Source organism: Bison bison, unplaced genomic scaffold (assembly GCF_000754665.1).
Source record: "Bison bison bison isolate TAMUID 2011002044 unplaced genomic scaffold, Bison_UMD1.0 scf7180017864163, whole genome shotgun sequence".
In the NCBI taxonomy this organism is placed as follows: Eukaryota; Metazoa; Chordata; class Mammalia; order Artiodactyla; family Bovidae; genus Bison; species Bison bison.
The window spans coordinates 9,090,280-9,110,099 of NW_011494735.1; the positions used below are offsets into that span (position 1 = coordinate 9,090,280).

The following is a 19,820-nucleotide window of genomic DNA, read 5'->3' on the forward strand; positions in this document are numbered from 1 at the left end:
TAAGTGTCTTTTAATTTCATGGCTGCAGTCACCATCTGCAGTGATTTTGGAGCCCCCAAAAATAAAGTCTGACACTGTTTCCACTGTTTCCCCATCTATTTGCCATGAAATGATGGGACCAGATGCCATGATCTTCGTTTTCTGAATGTTGAGCTTTAAGCCAATTTAGTGAGTAGTAACCAATGGCACCCCACTCCAGTACTCTTGCCTGGAAAATCCCATGGACGGAGGAGCCTGGTGGCTGCAGTCCATGGGGTCCCTAAGAGGCGGACACAACTGAGAGACTTCCCTTTCACTTTTCACTTTCATGCATTGGAGAAGGAAATGGCAACCCACTCCAGTGTTCTTGCCTGGAGAATCCCAGGGATGGGGGAACCTGGTGGGCTGCTGTCTATGGGGTCACACAGAGTCGGACACGACTGAAGTGACTTAGCAGCAGCAGCAACCTAATTACAAATATGTATGTATAATAAATATCAAGAGTACATTGTGCATAGTAAGTGTGAAATGAAGTGAAGTGAAGTAGCTCAGTCATGTCCAACTCTTTGCAACCCCATGGACTGTAGCCTACCAGGCTCCTCGGTCCATGGGATTTTCCAGGCAAGAGTACTGGAGTGGGTTGCCATTTCCTTCTCCAGGAGATCTTCCCTACCCAGGGATCGAACCTGGATCTCCCGCATTGTAGGCAGATGCTTTACCGTCTGAGCTACCAGGGAAGTCCCATAGTAAGTATAAATATGAAATTTATCTATAGGTATATGTATAAAGTATAGTATAGTCACAGTACTAAGTCACAGCATAAACTGTATTTCTTACTGTAGATCATGGCTAAAATTTTTAAAAAACATTTTGTCTAGGACAAAAAGGAATGAAATCACAGTATTACCTTAACTTTCTTTGTGATATCGCCTCATTTCTAGTTATGTAATTTCTGGGGAAACTGAGGAGAATGGGAATGTGGATCAAACTGAGGAGGGTCTTTAAGTTCAAGGAAGGTGAACTTGCACAGGTTATTAAAAGGCCTTGTAAGCCTTTGTTAAGGATTTTAGATTTTATCCTGAGATAAATGGAAAGTGATTGAAGTATAAAATTTTTAAAATTCAGGCACCATTTTGTTTGTAACTGTGATTAAATTATGAAGGGAATTTGGGAACTAGGATTGAATAAGGGCTTTCTGGTAAGTGTCCTATTCCTTTAATACACATTTATTGATTACATACTATGTTTCAGATATTGGTTTATCGTCTCTACTCCCATCTGCAAAATAGGTTTTATAATCCTTTTGGAGTTACTGTGAACATTAAATAAGGTGATATGTGTTATGTGCACATTTAAGAGATATTTCAGTGACCTTTTCTTTGCCTCTTTAGGATCTAAGCCTGAAATAGAATGTCGTGTTTTGTCATACAATTCCTGGAATAAATAAACTTCAGAGAGACTTATAACAGAAATTACCTGGCAGTCCAGTGTTTAAGACTCAGTGCTTTCACTGCCCGAGTTCAACCCTGATCAGGGAATTAAAATCCCACAATCTGTGCAGCATGCCCCAAAACAAACAAACAAAATGAAACAAACAAAAGCTGAGAAAGACTTACAGCTAATTCAGTTTCTCTTTATTTGAAAAGAAAGTAGCGGCTATTCTCAATTTCTTTTTGTAACATCAGGCTCTTCCCATGGGAGATTATAACACTGATATAATCCTGAGATGGTGAAGTTGTCAGAACGATTGTTTAAATAAATCAACATGGAATCTTTCTGTCTTTCCCTTCCCTGCCCTCAAACATAATATTGTTTGTCTGACCACATTGGGGTTTGTTTTTTTTTTTTTTGAGGATAGAAAGTGTCACCGTGGGGTCACATTTCCACTTAACGTGTTCATTTCCCTTCCCACTTTAGATTTCACCACCCCATCCTCAGTCCTCTGGAGAGCAGTTTCCAGCTGGAGGTCGACGTCCTGAGTCACCTCCTGAAGGCCCAGGCCCAGGTCTCCGAGTGGAAGTTCCTCCCGTCCCTGGTGAACTTGCACAGCGCTCACACCAAGCTGCAGACTTGGGGCCAGATCTTTGAAAAGCAACGGGAGACCAAGAAACATCTGTTTGGAGGGCAGTCTCAGAAGGCCGTTCAGCCCCCACACCTTTTCCTTTGGCTGATGAAACTCAAAAACATGCTTCTTGCCAAATTTAGCTTCTACTTTCACGAGGCGCTGAGCCGACAAACGACTGCTTCAGAAATGAAAGCGCTGACTGCAAAAGCCAGCCCCGACCTCTTTGGAAAGATTTCCAGCTTCATCAGGAAATACGACGCTGCCAACGTGTCCTTAATCTTCGACAACCGAGGTTCTGAGAGCTTTCAGGGTCACGGCTATCACCACCCCCATTCCTACAGAGAGGCCCCCAAGGGAGTGGATCAGTATCCGGCTGTGGTGTCTTTGCCCAGCGACCGGCCTGTCATGCACTGGCCCAATGTCATCATGATCATGACGGACCGCACGTCTGACCTGAACAGCTTGGAGAAAGTGGTCCACTTCTATGATGACAAAGTTCAGAGCACCTACTTCCTCACCCGCCCAGAACCTCACTTTACCATTGTTGTCATTTTTGAGTCAAAGAAATCGGAGAGAGACTCCCACTTTATTTCTTTCCTTAGTGAGATCTCACTTGCCCTTAAGAACCCCAAGGTTTTTGCAAGTCTAAAACCTGGATCCAAAGGTTAGCAGGTGGTTTGTGTGAAAGGTATTCAAGACTGGGTGTTGTGTTCTTAATTGCTCTAACGATCTACAGTGGTCTATGATTAGAGGTTCCACCCCACCCCAACTCCACACCCCTCCCCACCCCTCCCCCACCCCATGCGTCTTGCATTTCTAAATTCAGGACAAACCCTGCCTGATTGCATTGCGCCCTTTATAAGCAATTATGGCCATCTGAATTACATATCCAAAGAGTAGTCTAGGAGGTGGTCGTGGATGCTGGTCTCTGCAGTACAGCAAGGTATTTTTTTTTTGGCGTTTTCTTCTATTTTCCTGTATTTCATGTAGACTAATATTTATTGGCCTTTGATTCTTCTTTCCAGATGTTTTATATTGTCCCAAACATTGTATTCCAATGTAATTTCAAACGCCCTGTCTTTTCCTCCCCTCCTTCCTGGATGAGTAACTGAGATTCTATGTAAAACAGCTTTTTTAAAATCAAGAAATATTTTCTAGCTCATGAATTAGCAAATTAACATGAAACTTTAAGTTTTGTGAGCAGCAAATTAATATTTTTGATGCCACAATTAGGGTCTTGATGAGAAAGTTCTATCAATTTTTGAAATTGACAGTGATTCAGAATGGTAGCAATAGCATCTGTTTTTTTTTTTTTAACAATTCCGAAGATTCTCAGGGCAACTTTAATAGCCAAGGTTGCTTTGGGGATGACCTGCACATCTAGCTGCATTTGTTTTTACCCTTACAAAGTTTGAATTTTTCACTGTTTTAAAGTCAGTGTAAGCCATTAAGTGGTCGTTCCTTCCTTCTTCAGGAAAGGAGCGATTTGGCTCTCTGTTTATCACCTTTCTGTTGAAATGCATGCTCATGTTTGGCTCCTCCCTGGTTATCTTTAGGCTGAAAAAGCAGGCAGTCTTGATTTTTCAGCCACTTTTATGCAACTTAACCTACTTCTATAAAGTCAAAATGGAGGTCTTGATATCTTTTACTTGCTAAAAATCTATTGTGCATTCAAAAGACCTCTTCGTAGTTGAGTAATCCACCTACAGTTAAGCACATCTCAACCTGGGTTTCATTCCTCTCTCCTCCACATTGTTTTTAGAAGCAGTGATACATCTTAACACGTGCTTCCTTAACGCTTCCTTTCAGTAGATGTTCATGGGGAAGGAGACAGATGAGTGAAGCCATAATGGACTGTGGAGACCTTCCCTTTCTAGGTTATTGATTCAGAATAAAAATAAGCCACAAAGAGTAATTGAGTTGTTACTATTTGATAGTTCCTTCAAAGCTTGTGTGCATCATAATGATCAGAGCATTTCTCATGATTGCACGGAGTCACGGTTTTTTACGGGGTGGCCACAGCAGGCAAGCTGGCAGCATTGGCCGAGACCAGAGAGTCTCTTGAATCCATGTAGGAGGCCTGCCTATCTCAGACTGGACTCCCTGGTAGAAGAGCCCACTGGCCTGTTTTCTGTGGAGAACATGTGTTTTTCTTTTGTTTTAACTTTTTTTAAAAAAATAAAAATATGATTTGTGAAAAGCCAGTTTGCTTTACATAGGAAGTAGAGATTTACTTCTGCATTTTATTCACTAAGGTTTAATAAAAATCTGGGCCGATTTCACAACATTTAACTTACATAAAAAATTGAAAACAATTGGAGCTAATTAGTCAAATAATTTTTCTTCCTTTCCGTGTTTTTCCAAGAAGCTGAAAAATATTCCTTGGTGTTCATGAATTTTTTTTCCCCCTAGATGAAACCACCATTAGCCTTAATGATATGGTGTCCCGTTTACCTAAAAGAAATAGGCCTCAGTGGAGCATGGCAGAGAGTGTAAATACAACATATATACAATATTTAAATACTGAGTCCTCGCCTAGAAAATATTTGAATTGTATATTTATTTTTAAACCTATTTTGGTTCAAGCTAGGAAAAAAAGTCATTTTACTCCTGAGATTTGTCCTTTGAAATCAGTAATGAAATGATCTATAAAGTCTATTCTTTGCTAATGTGAAGTGAAGTGAAAGTTGCTTAGTTGTGTCTGACTTTTTGTGACCCCATTCTCCAGGCCAGAATACTGGAGTGGGTAGCCTTTCTCTTCTCCAGGGGATCTTCCCAACCTAGGGATCGAACCCAGGTCTCCCACATTGCAGGCGGACTCTTTACCAGCTGAACCACAAGGAAAGCCCAAAAAAACTGGAGATGGTAGCCTATCCCTTCTCCAGGGGATCTTCCTGACCTAGGAATTGAACTGGGGTCTCCTGCATTAAAGGCAGATTCTTTACCAAACAGAGCTATCAGGGAAGCCCCATGCTTTGCTAATGGGAAGAATAAATGCTCATTTTCTGTAGACCATTTGCTTTGAAATATGTTTCTAAACCACAACTTGATCAATGTTTATGGGTAATCAGAAGTGTAGTGAACACTTATCAAGTTTGCCAACAAGCCCATCAACGAGTGTTCATTTCAGAACGCTGTATGGACAGAGGGTGAACATTATGACTTTGTTCTTTGGGTCCAACCTGGTGTGTCTGATTGTGTCATCTTAGGGAGTGTGACAGTAAAGCTAAATTCTTAACCCAGGAGCCAATATCCTGTTTATAATTGCTCTGTACATTTGAAGATACTAGAGAAAATAGTTGTTATTTCAACCTCACTCCCAGTAGAGTCACTCAGGTGATTGTCCAAATAAGTTCACCCTTTGATCTAACAGCCAACTTGCAATTTTCTTTGGCAAGTTGGCCTCTGAGTTTGACTTCCTTATCTGTAAAATGGGAATAAGGAAACATGGTCTGCTTTTTCCAAAGGATGTGTAAGAATGAACTGAGATCACGCATGTAAAAATGCTTTGCAAACTTACTTGAATTTGAATGCTGTCAAAATAAAAGATGAACCACTGTTTCTTTAAACTTTGCTGTTCTCATCTTTCTCTTCAGATTGGTGACAAACCTGTACTTCGACATTAAGTTTGGTACTTAAAGAACTAGTTTAGAAGAGGTGGCAGATAAATGTCTAATCAACCCACCTGCTCTACTTATTTTAGAATCTTTGTGAAGTGAAAGTGAAAGTCGCTCAGTCGTGTCCGACTCTTTGTGACCCCGTGGACTATAGAGTCCATGGAATCCTCCAGGCCAGAATACTGGAGTGGGTAGCCTTTCCCTTCTCCAGGGGATCTTCCCAACCCAGGGATCGAACCCAGGTCTCCCACATTGCAGGTGGATTCTTTACCAATTGAGCCACCAGGGAAGCCCTTAGAATCTTTGTGGTTCTTCCCAAATTTTTATCATTGGTGAAAGCATCATTTCATTTCTGTTTTCTTACTGATATTTCTTAGTCTGGTTGCTCTATCAATTATTGAGAAGGGTGAATTAAAATCTCCAGTTGTGACTGTGGATTTCTTTATATTTGTCAGTTTTCTGCATTTTTAAATCATTTTATTGTGCCCATACACATTTATAGTTTTTCTTTCTCATGTATCAACCATTTTATCATTATAAACCTTCCCACTTTATTTCCATTAGTACTCCTTGCTTTGAAGTCCATTTTTCCTCTTTTTTCTTTTTAAGAAAAATTAAAAATAGTCCCTTTGACTGTGCTAGATCTTCGTTGTCGCATGAGCTTTCTCTAGTTGTGACGAGCAGCACCTACTCTCTAGTTTCAGTGCAAGGGCTTCTCATTGCGTTGGCTTCTCTTGTTGTGAAACACAGGTTCTAGGACTCCCAGGCTTTAGCAGTTGTGGCTCCCAGGCTCTAGAGCATGGTCTTAATAGTTGTGGCATACAGGCTTAGTTGCTGTACAGCCCGTGGGATATTCCCAGATCAAGGATCAAACACATCTCCTGCATTGGTAGGCAGATTCTGTACCTCTGAGCCATCAGGAAAGCCTTTGCCTCACTTTTATGACCATTCCAGCTTGCTTGTGTTTCCTGTTTGGATGATGTGTCTTTTTCAATCCTCTTGCTGCTGCTGCTGCTGCTGCTAAGTCGCTTCAGTCGTGTCCGACTCTGTGCAACCCCATAGACTGCAGCCCACCAGGCTCCTCCACCCATGAGATTTTCCAGGCCAGAGTACTGGAGTGGGGTGCCATCGCCTTATTTGTATCATTGTTTTTAAAGTGTGTGTACTGAGAACTAGCGAATAATGATTTAGAAGAGCAGTATCTGACAGTCTCTGCCTTTTGATTGAAATGTTTAGTTTATTTCTTCTGTGAGGTTTTCACAGTCAGTGTTTTGCTGATGGTATCCTCAAACCATTATTTAACATGCTTTCTGTTCTCTTCTTTTCTCTTCATGTTGGAAGTTAGATCAAGATGTTTGATTCAGTATGATTCTGAATCTGAATCAGATGATTCAGATTCAGTAATTGCTTTTTTTTTTGGTAGCAAGTGTTGTGCATTTTGGGCTTCCCACCTGGCACTAGTGGTAAAGAACCAATGCAGGAGATGTAAGAGATATGAGAGACAGGGTTTCCATCCCTGGTTGGGGAAGATCCTCTAGAGGAGGGCATGACAACCCATTCTAGTATTCTTGCCCAGAGAATCTTATGGACAGAGGAGCCTGGCAGGCTATGGTTCAAAGGGTCACCAAGAATCCGACATGACTGAAGTGACGCGCGCACACTCACACACACACACACACACACACTCACACGTTGTGTGTTTTATTAGACAGCTAATACCTGGCATTGCCTAAATTGGTTGTATTAGTAAAGCTTACAAAACTGTTGGATTCTAAATATGTCATTCCAATTTCGTTTATTAGACAAATCTGCAAAGAGGAACTACACCTCCAAATACTTAGTTACCTTGAAGAACAGTTCATAAAGGGGTAGCTAGATAAATGCTTTATTCTTTTGTCAGTTTTAAAAATAGTGAGTTGTACAGCGTCTTCCAGAGACATTGAGGAGTTTGTAAAGAAATGTGTAAGAATTTATACGGATTTCTGCCTTTTGCCTCTTAGCTTTAACCCCAAATCTGAGTTAAAGCAGCCATTTTTTCCGCTTACCATAGACACTTTCATATAAAATATTACAACCTTCCCTTATTTCTTCTTCATGGTTGATTTTTCTCTCTTGATTACTGTTAACTCCTCTCTTTTACTTTTTTCCTCCCTCTCTAGTTTCTAATACCTTCCTCAGCAATTCTACTTTAGCCACTAAAATTCTTCCCACTACAGCCATAACCACCCTGAACGTGCCCAATCTCGTCTGAAATTCTTCCCATGCTTCAGGGAGCCAGTGCCCTAGTGGTCTCTGACCCAATTTTGGAAAACAGCATCTGAAAATATTTATTTTGATTGCTTTTACAACTAGTTTTTCTTTCAGGCAGTTGCAAAGGAGTACATAGAGGGGAAAAGTTCAGTATTGACACTAATGGGGTGACCACAAAAAGCCCAACCACTTCTTGAGCACACAAGACATTTAGCCAACTATAGCCAAGCAGTGCTGTGTATATCCAATGGATTACTCGGCAAGAAAAGCTACTCAGAACTAAAATCTTTCCAAGCATATTTTTACTGTAATTTTTTATTATTAGGTAGAAAATCATTCTCAGTCTATTTTCTGTAATTAGTCTATATAAAAACATCACATTAACTTCTGATTTTTGTTTTTCTTTTAAGTAAGTTTAAGAAAATAAATTTTTTTTTCCCATCCAAGTGAGAAAGAAAATACATGCCATGTGACTTCCCAAGAAAGCCCTGTAGATAGAGTTTAGCAATTCTCCAATGCAATTATTTCATGGCCTTTTGCCTGAATAATTCTAAGCTGCTTCTCCAGAGGAAATGAGTCAGAAGAAATATGCTTGTTGTGTCCTTCTTCCTTGGGAGACTTCTCTTGATATCTTGTAGATCCATGAAGCTTCATTAAATGCAAATCTTTTGACTTGTCTGCATATTTTTTCAATCTGATTTTGATAATCTGTTTCTAGGATACTTTAAATTTAAAACTATATGGTATGCGTAAGATATCATGTTAGGAAATGAAGAGATGCAAATGTGTTCTGCTTTCTGTAGCCCTGTACCTAATGTCAGACTCTGCCTGCTAATGCAGGAGGCTCGGGTCCTGTCCTTGGATCTGGGAGATCCCCTGGAGAAGGAAATGGCAACCTACTCCAGTATTCCTGCCTGGAGAGTTCCATAAACAAAGGAACCTGACGGGCTATAGTCCGTGGGGTCACAAGAGTCGGACACAACTTAACGACTAAACAACAAGAACCTAATGTCAGCACCTGGGGGCAGGAGTTTGCCTGATGGTAGATCTCAGGGAGGGGCACGAGGGGCAGCTGTATTGAGGTGCATTCTGAAAGAGAACTGCTTGGCTGTGCAGCAGCAACAGCAGGAACATGCAGGATGGCACTTGACACTGATCTCACAGAGGAAGATAGTCACGAGAACTTTGGCTAACTTTGTCCCTTGGGAGCTTTGGCAGGTCTTAGAAACTAGAGTAATTCCTCAATTCATTTAAATTTGAAAATTGATGTCTCATTTGATATGAGATTTATAATGACTCAGCTGATTAAACTTCTAGATGAGAGCTAAACTTATTTTTAGTGTGTCAAAGTCTGGCCATGTAGGACACCCCTTAACTCCAAAGCCATCCCGGTTTCAGTCACTCCAGGCTAGATCAGTAGAGCAGTCGGTCCCCAAAGCAAAAGCAGAGGATATGAATGACTCTTTGCTGGTATTTAACTTATATTCATTTAACAACTATTAAACATCAACTGCCTGGCTTCCCTGGTGGCTCAGATGGTAAAGAATCCACCTATAGTTCAGGAGACCCAGGTTCAATCCCTGGGTTAAGATGATTCGCCTGGAGAAGGGAATAGCTACCCACTCCAGTATTCTTACCTGGAGAATTCCATGGACAGAGGAGCCTGGAGGGCTATAGTCCGTGGGGTCACAGAGAATCAGACATGACTGAGCAATTAACACAAATATTAACCACGCTAAGGATGGTCATATAGCAGTCAACCATGATAAATATGAGGCCTGCTTGGTGCTGGTATTGAGGCTGGTATTGAAGCTGGCTCCAACCACCCAGGCAGGCCCAGAGCTGAGGGGATTATCAACAGGAAGGCAATGAATAGTCTTCAAACTTGTTTTACCAATTTTGGTAAAACCATGATTCCTTGATGGATTTTTTTTTTTAATCTGAAATCATCATCATTACATTTAAATGTCTCAGGTGATACACTTTATCATACATTGTAGATGTTGACACTGGAAATAAAAATATTCGTTCTTTTAAATGTATATGTGAAATCTTGTTATAATAGACTTAATAGCTACCATTTTTTATATTTAAAAACATCTTAATAAGCTTTGTAACAATTGGAAATAGTATATTGCTCCCTGAATTCCATTCTGTTTCTCCCATAGAATATTATTCTAGGATTTAAAAAACAATTTTTTTTTCAGCTGCACCTTTCAGCATATAGGATCTTAGTTCCCCAAACAGGGATCAAACCCATGCCTCTTGCAGTGGAAGCTCAGAGTCCTAACCCCTGGACCACCAAGGAAGTCCCAGAATTTTGTTCTAATGTTTTTTTCTTAAAAGTCTTATTGATCACCCTATTAAATACTTATCAGCATATTTTATATATATATATATGTATGTATGTATGTATGTTCTTTCTATTACCATAAAGCTCCAAGAGTCTAATGACAAAATGACATACATACTAGAAATTTTATTTGAACATTTTACTTGAAATATCTCTTTCAATGAATTGAGTAGGTACTGCTATGGTGACTTGGTTAATGTAGTCAGTTGTCTAAGTGTTCCTCTGGTGAACAGAGATCTTTACACCCTCTAGTAATACCTCATATTAAGAACTGTGAGGGGTCTGATATTTTACAAGTTCCCCTGCCATAATTTCATGGGTGCTGGCAGCACACAGGAGGTAATTACAGCAGTAGTAATAGCCAGAATATCCCCATTTTTGCACTGGTTCTCTGAGTCCCAATTCCCTCAGGGCCAATGTGGATGGGCCCAGATGGATGCCTACTCACACAATTCATTGCATTTCAGGAGAGAATTCTGACCCTAGGAAACCCAAATCTTTTTTAATGGTCAATAAGGATGCCTTCCATTTGCTCAAGTGTTGTTTTGGGCAGTAACTATATTAGTTTCCAAGGGTTGCTGTTATAAAATACCACAAGTCTGGTTGTTTAAAACAACAGAAATTCACTGTCTCTCAGTTCTAAAGGCTACAAGTCTGAAATCAAGATGGTGGCAGGGCTATCTTCCCTCTGAAACCTATAGAAGAATCTTTCCTTGCCTTCCAACATCTGATGTTTTGTTAGCAATCTCTGGTATTTTTTGGCATATAGCTGCATGACTCCAGTCATCACTTGGCATTTTCTCTGTCTTCACATGGATGTCTTCTTATAGGGACACCAGTCATATTGGACAAAGGGCCTGCCATAGTCCATATGTGTGTGTGTGTGCTTAGTCGCTCAGTCATGTCAGACTCTTTGTGACCCCGTGGATTGTAGCCCACCAGGCTCCTCTGATCATGGGGATTCTCCAGGCAAGAATACTGGAGTGGGTTGCCATGTCCTCCTCCAGAGGATCTTCCCAACCTAGGTCTCCCAAATTGCAGGTAGAGTCTTTATCATCTAAGCCATCAAGGAAGCTCAAAATACTGGAGTGGATAGCCTATCTCTTCTCCAGGGGAACTTCCTCACCCAGGAATTGAACTGGGGTCTCCTGCATTGCAGGTGGATTCTTGACCAGCTGAGCTACCAGGGAAGCCCACTCCAGTATGACCTCATCTTAACTTATTAGATCTCCAACAACCCTGTTGCCAAATAAATGCCCATCCCAAGGTACTGGGGATTATGACGTCAACATCTTTTTGTGGGGAGGGACATCATTCAGCCCTTAACAGTGAATATGTCTGCTCTTTAGGTGAAGGGGTATGCTGTCTTCCAAGGATGCTCACCAGGACACGTGCATCTTTGAAAGATAGTCCAGAATTAAGGGCTTCTCTCATAGCTCAGTCGGTTAAGAAACTGCCTGCAATGCAGGAGACCTGGGTTCGATTCCTGGGTCAGGAAGATCCCCTGGAGAAGGGCATGCAACCCACTCCAGTATTCTTGCCTAGAGAATCCCATGGACAGAGGAGCCTGGTGGGCTACAGTCCATGGGGTCGCAAGAGTCGGACACGACTTAGCGACTCAACCACCACCACTACCAGTGCTTCACTCAAAACCCATAAACAATCTTCTGATACACCACATAAACTTATGGGTGAGAAGAGAGTTTGCTTTTATATAAGAAGAGCCATTACTAAAGAAGATAGAAAGCATAACCTGTTAAAGTCACCTTCACAGAGATTCATTTGGGGGAAAGAGTTTATACAGAAGTTGAGGTTGAAATTGATTTCCTAGAAATAACCTTTATCCTCGTATTTCTTGGGGCATATTCACATACCCCAGGTGGTGGAGTCTCAGTCTGAAAGATCACTGTTTTAAAAGACATGGAGGTGTATCTGGGCTGTGAGTAGCTACATCCAGTACAGCTTTAAAGTGTTCCTGGTGTTGAAATGCCCCCTTTCATTTTCCTGAACTTTGAGAGGTGTCTTTCCTAAAGGTTGCAGTTGGGCTAAGTCGTGTCATCAGAGAATTAAGAGAGTCTCTGCATTTGCTTAGGGAAAAGATCAGGACTGGGCAGCAGTAGGGAGTCCCCAAATGTGTAGGAGTTGGTTTGCAACAGAGCAATGAATAACCTGTGCATATATAGCATGGGTTGATGAGGAGCAGACATGTGGCTAAGGCAGCAGACACCTGGTGGGGTCCTGATTCTCAGAAACAGTGAGGAGGGGAAAGTGTCAAGACCCTGAAATCCCTACAGTTACGCAGTATGGAGAGTTGAAGTTTTCTTAAAATGGGTATTTAGAAATCCATGTGACCTTATTTTACACTCTCGTTGACGCAGTCTGGACATGCCAGTTAAACTTTTTTTTTTTTACTTTTGGCTGCATGGTGCGTCATTGCTACATACGGGCCTTTCTCTAGTTGTGGTGCACAGGCTTCTCATTGCAGTGGCTTCTCTTGCTGCAGGGCACAGGCTTCAGTAGTTGTGGTATACAGGCTTAGTTGCCCTGCAGCATGTGGGATCTTCCCAGACTAGGGATAGAACCCATGTCCCCTGCATTGGCAGGCGAAGTCTTAACCACTGGACCACTAGAGAAGTCCCAGTTAAACTTTTTGACCCAATTGTGTATGACTAACTGATGTGGAATCATACAGTTCCACAGTAAATTGTTAATGCAGACACAATGACTTATTTGCATAATTTTTGCAACTATGCCTTTCCATAATGAGGCCACTTTCTCAGACATGTGTTTGTCACCATCTGGCTTAGCAAGTACGTTTGTCCTTGGAAAGCTTGAGAAGGTGATTCTTTACATATATTTTTTTAAATGTTATTTTTAGTTTAAAAACCTGCAAAAATCTCCAGGAGCAATAATGTTTCATTCCATCAAAGTTGAGTCTCTGTGGTCTTGTTTCATTTTTAAAGGGATGGGTGATATTGAGGAAAAGTTTCTTGTCTGTGTCCTCAGGGAATTAACTTCCCATGAAATAAGACCTACAGGAGCTTAAAGAGATACCCAGCTTCAAAAAAAAAATTGTACTTATTTGTCAAACTTCAGTTAACTACAAGTGCGAGTTGTTAACAGTATTGAAAAGCTGTCAACTACTTAGCTTCTAATAATAAAATTCTTCTTGGGGAAAGTATTAAATGCTTGGAAGAAACAGTTTGAGAAGATACTTAAGGTAGGATTGTTCTGGTTACCTGCAGGTAACCTTTTGCTTCCCTGGAAGAACTGGCATGGGCCAGGGAGGGGAGAAAAGGGATTGCCCTACGTTATATAATTAAATAGGGAGCTTTCCAGGTGGTACTAGTGGTAAAGAACCTACCTGCCAATGCAGGAGGTGCAAGAGATGCAGGTTTGATCCCTGGGTCGGAAAGATCCCCTGGAGGAGGGTATGGCAATCCACTCCAGTATTCTTGCCTGGGAAGAAATCCAATGGACAGAGAAGCCTGGTGGGCTGTAGTCCATGAGGCTGCAAAGAGCTGGACACTTCTGAGCGACTAACACCTTCAGAGTTTATTAGAGCAGAAGACACTGTTACAACTGTGCGCCGGCTTGTGGGAGAGCTGAGGCCTTTCTTGGGCTAACACCAACTTTCGTAGCCTCAAGACAAAATTCCTGCTGGAAGGTGGCATTGAGTGATTGGTTAGGATGCTAGAGGGTGGTAATAGGTTGGGTGTTTTACTTAATATGCGGTCAGGGAGCCAGCTGGCTTAGATCAGGGTGGTCTCATGACAATGGTTGCTGTGGGGCTTGGTCAGTTCCGGAGATGACCTTGGTTAGGGCTCCACATCTGTGGCCTTGGTACAAGGCTTTACACCTGTGATCTTGGTACAGGATTCCGCATTAATCATTGGACCACCGGTATGTGTGTGCTCATTGTGTCCAACTCTCTGCAACCTCATGGACTGTAGCCCACCAGGTTCCTCTGTCCATGGAATTTTCCAGGCAAGAATACTGGAGTGGGTTGCCATTTCCTCCTCCAGGGGAATCTTCCCAGCCCAGGGATCGGACCTGCATCTCCTACATTGGCAGGCAGATTCTTTAAAAGTCCCCAAAATGTGTAACATTAGACAATGCTGTAGGTACTTAATAACATTGTCGATATTTTGGTATTATGAGTTTTGTTTTGACACTAATAGATTTCTGTTAAATTTGGGGGGCCTCTCTTTGGTGTCTGAACTCTCTAGAAAGGCTCTGTCAAAATTGACATAATTGCAAAACCTTTTATTGGGTGGCAAGAAGGTTGGGAGTGAGAGTAACTTGGAACTAGCCAGCAGAGGGCAACGGCTACTGACATGAGGTTTTGTTTCTGTCCTGGTGACATCGGTGTAGTGTAGCTTCTTCTGGACAGTGGAAAATTGAGCAGTGCAGGAATTATCACCAAAATGACCATTTTTAGTGTGCTTTAATGACTGCTCTTGTAGAGACAGGTACTTGGGCAAGATTTAGTTCAAGAAATGAGTCAGAACCTCTACTGTCCTCTTCACTGAATTTTGACCAATAAATTCCGAACTCTTTTCTCACCTAGTGACTGTGCAGTGAGCTTTTCCTGACTCAGAACTGTTCACCAATGACTGGCATCTTGCCGTTGCTGGATTATAGAGACTTTTTTGGTTTGTTCTGAGGCTTGTGCCTCCTCCCCATATATCAGACCACAGCGCTTCCTGTGCCTGGAGTATTTAGAAGGATGACTAGGGAATTATTCCTTAGCATTTCAGGAGGAGGAAGGAGGGTCACATACCCTTTGAGTTTTTATTGATGTATGTTCTTCCTCCCAGAAAAACGTCCATGATGACAAAATTTTCTTTTTTAATTTCAAGGACTCATGGAAACTCCTATGGGTCCACTCACCTCAGGGTAAAAATCTCTGTTGGTGACAAACTCTTGAAAGATTTTGAAATAATGCTACTTTTGATAGAGCCTTTTTAGAAAGTTCAGACGTCAAAGAGATCCAAAAAAGATTAATCTGAAACCTACCAGCTCCAAATAAGTTATTCAGGAAGTGCAATATGTCTTGAAGGTTAGGACCTTAGTACCTCAAATAAATTGCTGTTTTTTAGTCACTAAGTCACGTCCGATTCTTTTGTGACACCATGGACTATAGCCCACCAGGCTCCTCTGTCCATGGGACTCACTAGGCAACAGAACTGGAGTGGGTTGCCATTTCCTCTGCCAGAGGATCAAACTCTTGTCTCCGGCATTGGCAGGTGGATTCTTTACCACTAACCCACCAGAGAAGCCTGATCTTAAATACTGAATGTTTTCACCTGGATATCCTATAGGCAACTTAGCACTTTTCTTTCCCAAACTTGTTCTACTTGGCTTCCCTGATTTTTCTTGGGAAGACTTCTGTTCCAGTGACCCTCACTTTAAACTTTGGGGTCATCTTTGATTCCTCTCTGTCATACTCAACATTAAACCTTCAGAGCACTTTCATGGTCATTTCCTTTTTCCATTTTGATCTTCATTTGGAGCTTTTTTAGTCAAGCCTGGATTAGAAATTTAGCCTCTCACCTTCTGTTTCTTTGTATTCCAGTCCATCCTTCTTACCTTCACTAGGCAATTATTTTAAAACTCTGGTTTGATGGGGTTTCTCATCCTCTGATCCTTATCCCACTTTTTTAAAATTTTTCTCTTCACTATTTCTCACATTTCAGTCAAAATGGAATACGGGAGAAAAAAAAGTAGAAGACAGGTTCTGCCCTGTATTTTCTTACCTCTTAGGCTTTGCTTAGTTTTCTTTGTCTAGACTAGTTCTAGTCTAGGAATTCTTAGTTTTTTTTGTACAATGGGATGGATCTCTTTGGCTGTGAAGTCTGTGAAGCTGATGGACACTTTCTCAGAATGTTTTTAATACCTCAAATTACATACACGGAATTACAAAGGAAAACAGTTATATTAAAATACAGTTATAAAATATTTTAAAATACGTGATATCATATGTGTTAATAGATTCATTTATAAATAACAGGACCTTGCATTGGTCCTAATTATTATCATAGCAGTTAATTTCTGACATCTGCATTGGAAAAAGATATTAAGTATCAGCTAGAGGTTAGTGAAAATAAAGATGTATTGCTTTCCTCAATTAAGTTCTCTGACTCCAGTTTTAAATCTAGATCATTGGAACTCAAACAAGAGTATGTACCAGAGTCACCTGGATTCTTAGTAACCACGGAATGCTATGACTCATTTCTGACTGAATAGGGCAAGCATGAACTCTAGAATTTGCATCTAACAAGTTCCCAGGTGTTGCTGATGTTGCAGGCCCAGGCTACACTTTAAAAATCTCCAATCAACAATAGATCTTTACTTCATGCTATCTTTACCTACCAAAATCCTATGCCTCCCTAAACCCAGGAAGACTCCATCTTCTGTATTAGGGTTTCCCTCAGCTCCCCTATCAGAAGAGAGCTCTTCCCTTTCAAGGACTCTTGCCCAGTTTATTTAGACCACTCTCATGGCATTTAGCTTCCTACTTTGTTTTATGGTCCCTGGGGTGCAACGTACTTGGAGCGCCAGTCTTCCGATTTATTCATGTGACTGGCAATGCTGTGATACTTCAAACCTTCCTGAGGGAGTAAATGTCTTTTTTCACTCATTAGACTATGCTTCTGTAGTTTGAAATGTGTTATATTTTGTGGGAGGGAGGAGTTTGAAAGTGAGGGAAGAAGGGAAGTTCCAATGGAGAACTGCTCATTAGGGAAATTTAGCAGCATAGAAATTAGTAAGGGAAGAGAATACCCATTTTATTCACTTAATACTCTTACTGAGTGTCATGTGTTGAAATATCCTTTATTCTGATTTTAACATTTATAACAAAGTAGATTACCTATTGGGCCTTCCAATAAAAGTTCAGAAAGATGTCCATTGACCCATGATGATTATGTAGCATATGGCCTTATCCAGGTAACTGGTTAAGAATGCTGTATAAATCAGAGTCCTGGGTGTGGGTCTGGATTATCTACTACAAAGTTTCCAGTGTAGCACTTGAGTTATTGTTGAAGACAGAATGAACCCATTTGAGGCCTTGACTACAGTATGGCTTCTCTGCTGCTGCTGCTAAGTCGCTTCAGTCGTGTTGGACTCTGCACGACCCCATAGACGGCAGCCCACCAGGCTCCTCCGTCCCTGGGATTCTCCAGGCAAGAACACTGGAGTGGGTTGCCATTGCCTTCTCTGATGGCTTCTCTATACCTGGCCAAAACTCCCACCCAGTGACAATCTATGGTTTGAAGTCAGCCTGGGAGGAGACACAGAATTAGGTAAGTAATGAGTTTCAAGATTCTGATTTTATCCCTGAACCTCTTCTTCCCTGTATTCCTCCCTTTCTCTCTTTTTAATCCAGTGACCAGGATAGTGATCCTGTAGATTAGAAGTTAATGTATAGAGTCTTATAAAATTTCTTCCAAACTGAAAATTCTGAGACTCTATAAAACCAATCCACAAAGGGTGTTCCCCCTTGCAATGAGAAAATTGAGTTTGTGGTATTTGCTTGTTCCTTTGCTTTGACTCATGTATTTAGCAGAAACTATGACAGAGGATGAGATGGCTGAATGGCATCACTGACTTGGTGGACGTGAGTTTGGGTGAACTCCGGGAGTTGGTGATGGACAGGGAGGTCTGGCGTGCTGCGATTCATGGGGTCGCAAAGAGTCGGACACGACTGAGCGACTGAACTGAACTGATGACTTTGTGAAGAAGCATGTTGGAGAACTCAGCTCGAATCTTCTGTCTCTACCTTGCTGTGTTTGTATGAATTGTGGAATCTTAGTTATTCTGTCATATTTAAGTAATGACTATATAGGCAAAGTAATAACTGTTAACGGTAAGGATGATAGACATTTGCCCATAGTGCTTTTCAGTTCTAAATGGCTGTGAGGAGACTGAGTGCAGTCTGCTAATATTAGTCATTCTGCTTGTGTTATTCCTTATCTTGGGTCAGAGGGTTTCTCTTGGATGGTTCTCTGTTCCAACTGTGTAAAAGGGCTCCTCTCAATAGTTACTGAATTTTGTCAATATTGGGCATAATCCCAAACTCTTAACTCATTCTTTATGGGTATGGTTGTTCTCTTAGGATGTTAAGAAAGACCCATGCTCTGTCGCTAGCTGTCCATCAATTTCTATTCTCACATATGCCTTTAAAATGAATTTATCCTCCTCTTGCAGTTACACAGGAAACCAATATTAATAAATTGTTTACCATAAAGGAAAAATGCAGAAATTTTTTGAAGGCTTTGAATAGAGCTGAGAATAAAATCCTGATCTTCGGTAATTCAGCCCTTTTTTTTGTTTGTTTTGCTGTGTCACTCAGCATGTGGAAATCTTAGTTCCTGGACGGGGGATTGAACCCAGACCTCAGCTCACTCAGTGCTGGACTGCCAGGGAATTTTCTCAGCAGACATTGTAAACCCCTTCTTCCCTAAGGCAGTGAACTAACGATGATGGCTAACCCTTCTTGAGTGCTTACTATGAATTTGGTGCTGTGCAAAGCTCTATGTGCTCTATCTTAATCTTCCTACCATCATATTTGATAGGAAACTAATCTCATTTTTCAGGTAGACAAACTGAGGCACAGAATAGTTAAATCACTTGCCCAAAGTTATACTGCTAGTAAGGAAACAAAGCTGGGCCTAGAATCTGCTCTTAGCTGACTCCACAACCTGAATTTCTAACTACTTCTTTATACTGTTAAGTACTCCAGGTTACAGGGGTGAGTAAGGCATGCCTTGCCTTGAAGAAGTTTACAATTTTGCGGCCCTCAGTTCAGTCACTCAGTTGTGTCCGATTCTTTGCGACCTTATGAATCACAGCCTGTCAGGCCTCCCTGTCTATCACCAACTCCCGGAGTTCACCCAAACCCATGTCCTTCGAGTCAGTGATGCCATCCAGCCATCTCATCCTCTGTCGTCCCCTTCTCCTCCTGACCCCAGTCCCTCCCAGCATCAAGAGTCTTTTCCAATGAGTCAACTCTTCACATGAGGTGGCCAAAGTACTGGAGTTTCAGCTTTAGCATCATTCCTTCCAAAGAAATCCCAGGGCTGATCTCCTTCAGAATGGACTGGTTGGATCTCCTTGCAGTCCAAGGGACTCTCAAGAGTCTTCTCCAACACCACAGTTCAAAAGCATCAATTCTTCGGCACTCAGCTTTCTTCACAGTCCAACTCTCACATCCATACATGACTACTGGAAAACTATAGCCTTGACTAGACGGACCTTTGCTGGCAAAGTAATGTCTCTGCTTTTTAATATACAGCCTTGACATACTCCTTTTCCTATTTGGAACCAGTCTGTTGTTCCACTGTTGCTTCCTCTCCTGCATATAGGTTTCTCAAGAGGCAGGTCAGGTGGTCTGGTATGCCCATCTCTTTCAGAATTTTCCACAGTTTATTGTGATCCACACAGTCAAAGGCTTTGGCATAGTCAATAAAGCAGAAATAGATGTTTTTCTGGAACTCTCTTGCTTTTTTGATGATCCAGTGGATGTTAGCAATTTGATCTCTGGTTCCTCTGC

At 41.4% G+C, this 19,820-nt stretch overlaps 1 protein-coding gene across 1 annotated transcript in view; it reads left to right on the top strand.

The window, feature by feature from the left end:
• LOC104989802 (chromosome unknown open reading frame, human C12orf66) overlaps positions 1–5,810 on the top strand; it is a 25,203-nt gene extending 19,393 nt beyond the window's left edge. The window contains exon 3 of the mRNA XM_010841589.1: positions 1,897–5,810. Coding sequence (XP_010839891.1) covers positions 1,897–2,713 — 817 coding nt within the window. The 3' untranslated portion in view covers positions 2,714–5,810. The remainder of the gene's footprint in view (positions 1–1,896) is intronic.
• Positions 5,811–19,820: the final 14,010 nt, after the last annotated feature.